The sequence below is a fragment of the Balaenoptera ricei genome, chromosome 4 (assembly GCF_028023285.1).
Source record: "Balaenoptera ricei isolate mBalRic1 chromosome 4, mBalRic1.hap2, whole genome shotgun sequence".
Classification (NCBI taxonomy): Eukaryota; Metazoa; Chordata; class Mammalia; order Artiodactyla; family Balaenopteridae; genus Balaenoptera; species Balaenoptera ricei.
Window position 1 is genome coordinate 119,179,058 of NC_082642.1, and position 6,000 is coordinate 119,185,057.

General features: G+C 37.1%; 1 protein-coding gene across 1 annotated transcript in view; it reads left to right on the top strand.

Annotated features, from left to right (window-relative positions):
- PROS1 (protein S) overlaps positions 1-1,226 on the top strand; it is a 61,318-nt gene extending 60,092 nt beyond the window's left edge. Inside the window, exon 15 of the mRNA XM_059922207.1 lies at positions 849-1,226. Coding sequence (XP_059778190.1) covers positions 849-1,009 — 161 coding nt within the window. The 3' untranslated portion in view covers positions 1,010-1,226. The remainder of the gene's footprint in view (positions 1-848) is intronic.
- The last annotated feature ends 4,774 nt before the right edge of the window (positions 1,227-6,000 follow it).

The window sequence follows — 6,000 nt, forward strand, 5'->3', positions numbered from 1 at the left end:
TATGAGCCCATAGAAAAGTATGGACTTATTCACTACATTGGCAAGTTAGAAGTGGGACATTTGAAGTATATATATATATTTTTTGCATAAGACACTGAGGAGGAAGAATAAGGGCTGAAGAATATCCATTGGGATTAAAATTTATGGAGATGAGATGCCAAAAAAAGAGGAAGCAAGTAGAGGGATGGATGTTTTGAAGATGAACCATAGTTCTTAGGAATCCAAGGGTGTCGCCTAAGTATTAAGTTTGATAAGGAGAGTGAAAGTGTAGAAAGGCCTAGAGGCCCTATTTACTGAAGTATTATTAAAACTGTTATTTTTCAGAACACCAAACATAACATAAAAGTGAATTCCCTATCACAACCTGCTATTGTATGCTCAGCAAGACACTATTTCTTTGGAAAATATAGAATTCCAGCAAAAATAAAAGAGATATATTTATTGTGGCATTTAAAAAAGATTTCCAAGTAACTATAATTTTGTGTTGAAAAAATGACTTAATAATGCTTAAACTATTGCTCAGATTTAAAGAGGAAATAATAAAGTAGAACATCACAAGGAAGAATACGCTATTTTCTACTCTTTTTAAAGTATGTTTCTTTACCTAAGTTTTGGCTGGAACTGTTTACGAAATCAGAGGAACTCATGCTATGCTGAATTCAGTGCCAAGCACAATACCTTATATACACAGGAGTCACTTAATATGAATTTATTGAACAGAATTACATTATTAACTTTTCCTTTAGGATTAGGTTTTGGTTGGAAATGGGCAGTCTGAATAATTCGTCTAACTATAAGCGAGTAAGATGCTAATCCTGGGCTAATATTTTAATATTCTGTTTTTACAGATGTTCCATTCAGTGCCACACCAGTGAATGCCTTTTATAACGGCTGTATGGAAGTGAACATTAATGGTGTACAGTTGGATCTGGATGAAGCCATTTCTAAACATAATGATATTAGAGCTCACTCGTGTCCATCAGTTTGGAAAAAGACAAAGAATACTTAAGGCATCTTTTCTCTGCTGATAATATCTTTTTCCAGTGTGTAATTATACTTATGTTTCAATAATAGCTGAAGGGTTTTACCTGTGATGTGCAGACCTTGATTATTTCGTGGTACTTTAACCTGGAATTTTAAAAAGGTTCTTTTTCAAGAAAACAAGATTCTCTTGTGATACAAATCGCATTAAAAAAATTCTTCTGTTCTGTCTAGAAATTAAATAATGAAACCTATAAAAAATTTTAATTTGAATTTTTTGCTACAAATGACATTTCTTCATTTTTATGTTTGTAAAATTTAATTTTATCATCATGAACTAGTGTTTAAATATCTTTTTTGTGTGTGTGTGGGAAGGCAAGGAAGTTAAACCTTTGCTGGAATCCAAACGAAAGTACACGTGACTAAATACCACTGTTACCAGTCCCTCCCAAGTCGGTCCCCAATAAAGGACCTTCTGCCTGGTGTAGCTTGAACCAATAGAAGGAGGCTGAGTTCGGTTCAGAAACAAAGGAAAGCTTTATTCTTGGATCAGAGAATGGAGAGGTGGGAGCTCCCGCTCTAGAGCACACGCTCTCCCGACAGGCCGTGGGCGGGGCTGCTTTACAAGGACCTCCGCAGGAGGGGGTGGGGTTCTCCCAGGGCCGGCACAGCTGTGCGCTCACGCTGCAGATCGCGGTGCCAGACGCAGAATCTCAGCGCACGGCCCGCTGCCGCCATCTTGAACTGAGGGTCCTGCCTGGCGCTTCTGCACACGGCGCGTAAACTAAGGTGTTGGCACGGTTGTTTCTTAGGAGGAACTCTGGTCTGAGGGGCCAGGTGTGAGGCCTCAGCATGCGGCCCCCTGTGAACAAGTGAAACTAGACTTAAGCACAAAGGAAAAGAAAAAGGTTAGACTTTATTTTATTACCCAGATTCTATTTTTATTTCCGAGAAATTGTTAATGGGCTTTGCTGGTGACACTATTGATCAGAGCAGATACTTTTTTGTTTTCGTTTTTTCCTAATGAAGGCAGAAGAGACATTGGCCTGTTAAGTATGAATCAAGTGGAAGCCCTTAAAGCTTTATTCCAAAACAATCCCTCAGGGGACCCAGCTAAGACTTCATCTTTCTTTCACCTGGTTTCACATTTGAACCAGTAGCTTTACTGAATTAGAAAATAAGTGGGACAAATTTTCATGAGAGCAACACATGAATCTTGCTGTTTAGTAATTGGATTTTATGAGGATGAGATTCTAGATTGTGTTCGAATGCGTGTGGAAACCTGGGATGGGTACTTTCCTTAAATTTGGTTGTGTGGGTAACACAAGCTATAGATTAGAAAAGGCAGAACCTAAGGATGAAAAGAATGAATGAGAGAATGAGTAATGTGGACGTTCATAGTTTTTCCCTGAATCAAACTTCAGTTGCCAGAGTTAGTTCCTAGAATGTGATTGTTGAAGAACAAAAGGAACTATGAAAACTAGAACAGATTTTAATGAGAGGATAACCACAGAGGGACACAGTTAATATTGTGTCTTTGTAATATCATGTCTTTAAAGTAAGGAGGTAAGATTGCTAGGTACTTGCTGGTAATGCATTTCGGGTGGCAGTTTTATCCCTCTCAAACCTACCATTCACATTAGGTATGTAGCAGATGTTTCACTGACAGTTTTAGAAAATAAACCTTTTTCCACTATAGGTATTTTACATCATGTAAAACATAATTAATTGCTGATATTTTAAAAATTTATATGAATAATATCTCTTTTCTATCGCGTCTTTGAACAGAACATAAAATTACAAAAATATACATGCAACTCTTCATGCAGCACAGTAGTTTTTTAGGAAAGACAGATAAAGTTCAAATATTTGATTAATAGTTATGGTTGAGTTGTAGACTGATGCTCAGAAAGGGAAGAAAAGCGAAAGTAACATGTATTGAGTGTTTGACACGTGCCAGAAATTGTGCTAGATAACCTTATTGGATGTAGCTTCTCTCCTGATTACCATCATGGACTGTGGTTGATGAATTTCAGCAAGCAACTATTGATAATTACAGTGGTGTAAAAAAGCAAGGAAGTAGTAAAACTGAAAGTAAATGAAAATTTTAAAAAAGGAAGAAAGGGAAAAATGAATTTTCTTTGGGGAGGAGTTCTCTGATTCTCATTTAATTATGCCCAGATACAAGGATAGCTATGGAGATCAATTTCACATTTCCCATGAAAAACAGAAACTTTCCAACATGCAGTGATCTTTATAGAGGCTCCAGAGATGCATTTATAAACTATATCTATCTTTGAGATGCACTTACATATGACTTAGAAAGAGAAGGGGTCTAGATCTTTGATCTTGATCTTTGCCAAGATATACAGATTCCTACTTTTAAAGAGTAGTAGAGAACAGTGGTTTCATGAAGGCCAAACAGGATATTTGGTGCTATTTGAGCTTTGAGTCATGAAAAAAATCTAAGTGATAGGGTCATTGCAGACTTCCCCTAGACCTTACCATTTGCAGAGATGGGTTACATATTAGCGAAAATAATGGTTCATTTGTGAGAACAGAGTTATTCACCTCATCCTCCTGTTGGAAATCGTACTTGCAGTCTCAGTCACCATATGTGAGTCTTACAGAGTATTTCCAATTTTCTTTTCATTCTGGAACTGGTATTATTGCTGGAGAGAAGACTTTTTTTATATGTTTAATAATTGCCTTTATTTCTTTTGGAAATCCCTTAGGCCTTTAATCTCTATGGTCAGTATAGAAGAAGACTGTGCTATTTAAAGTAATTTCACTTCAGATGTCTTGATATTGCTATTAATAACATGAACTTGGAAGAAGACAGGGACTCTGGAACCTCTAGGGACAAGTGTGATAAATTTCTAATTCGTCCAGCAACAAATATTCATCGAGCACCTACTCTGTGTGTGTGGAGTCAAAGGTAGTAAAATGTCTGATGAGCTAAGTTCAACTGAATAAGAAGTGATAATACTCAATTAGGCCCATGGTAGACCTCAGACTCCTGTTCCTTGGAATTACAAAGCTGGTCCTTTTTAGGTCATCCTCAGAAATTGAAGCAATAAAACTTAATCATTGCTCCTATATAGGAGTAGTTTGTTTTTTACAAATGAGACTGAATTGACAGTAATCTTGCACATGAGTTACTTGCTATACCAGGCTTTAAGCTTTAACAGAGAACTTATATTTGAAAATTGGATCTTCTCCTGTAGAAGAGGCATTGATCAGAGGTTCATCCAGTGATGTGCTTGGGTCCAGTCCCAGCCCATGGCTATCTTGTGTTCATGTTTACAGAGTGTGAAGGTGAGGGGCAGTTACATGGGAGGCACCCTATGAGGCTTTCTGGTACATATTAATATAAACAATGCAAGGCCAGATTACCAAAGCAGATTGAACCAAGATATGTGAAGCTAAGAGGGTCAGAAAGAGAGGGGAACTGAGCTTAGAGAGGTTTGAAACAAGTAGCAGAGCACTGAGGCTGTGAGGTGTTTCCTGAGCCACAGTCAACCACTTCTGCAGTGGTCTGGACCTGCCATGGTTTAGTAATTGCCTTGTGGATAAGAATAGCATCCAGTGGACTTACAGACTCATTTTTTGCTAACCTACTTCCCACAAGAAGCCCTCTCCAAAAATAACCCTAATTCTATGAGATAAATAATATGATAAAATTTGCAGTTTACTAGTGAGACACTCTCTTTCTTGTTCAAGTTTCAAATGGTGGAATCTGAAATCTCGTTCTGTAACTAGTCTCCAGATGGAAAAACCACTTGCTTAACTCTGATGTTTCTCTAAATTGGTTTGAAGAGAAGAAAGATTGGGACAATATCTAGCTGACATAAGAAGGATCTAACATTATCTGGAGTTCACAAATAATAAATATAAAATAATAATAAATTATTTATATAAATAATAAATATAAATGTAATAAATATAAAAATGTAATTAAACAAAGCATATTGTACACGGGGACTGAGGCTGGAGCCTTCAGAGATGAGTATCTTCATGAGCCAACTTGGCATGTACAAGGTAGCCACAGAAACTAAGAGCTAAGTATAGAAAATAGCACAGTCTTAGACTTCTTTGTATATGTAGCAAGTTGTCAGGGTAAGATTCAAACCCAGGATGTCTGGCTCAAGAGTCCACGGCCAAATTCAAAACTTTATAGTGTACCTATATTCTTACTAGTTATCCCATCATTTAGTAAATGTTATATTGTTGGTGTGAACAAATTCTGTCTCCAGCTCTACATATAACCTGCCGTCTCATTGAGTATTAGCTGACAATATTATCAACTTAATGGTTTTGAGACAAATGTGTATTATTTAATTCAATTAAGCAAATGATGATAATGATTCTGAAAACTTACATGCAGTGGGCCCTCTGTATCTGTAGGTTCTGCATAGGCAGATTCAATCAGCTACGGATGGAAAATATTCAGGAAAAAATAATTCCAGAAAGCTCCAAAAAGCAAAACTTGAATTTGCCACACCTTGGCAACTATTTACATAGTATTTACATTGTATTAGGTACTACAAGTACTCTAGAGGTTATTTAAAGTATACAGGAAGGTATGCATAGGTTATATGCAAATATGCAACCATTTTATATAAGAGACTTGAGCATCCTTGGATTTTGGTATCCTTGGGGAGCTTCTGGAGCCAGTCTTCCCTGGATACCAAGGAACTACTGTAATTAGAACTCTGGGCTAGATACTGTCCTAGGAAAACAATGGAGAAAGTGCCCTACTCCTGTTGTCAATATATTCACAGTCTAGGGGATAGCAGACAAATGGAGAAGTAATTCAGATATGGACGCAAGTTTGGCAAGAGCTGCAACAGACATAAGCATTTGCAGGGGGTTATGGGGAGGAAGAAATGGATTTCAGATGGAAACCTAGTAAGGTGCTATTTTGAATTAGGCCCAATAAGATAGATATGAATTTCCATTAGTTTCTCTGCTTCCAAGTCCTGTTCTCCACAATGTTTTCAGATGATCTGTCACACA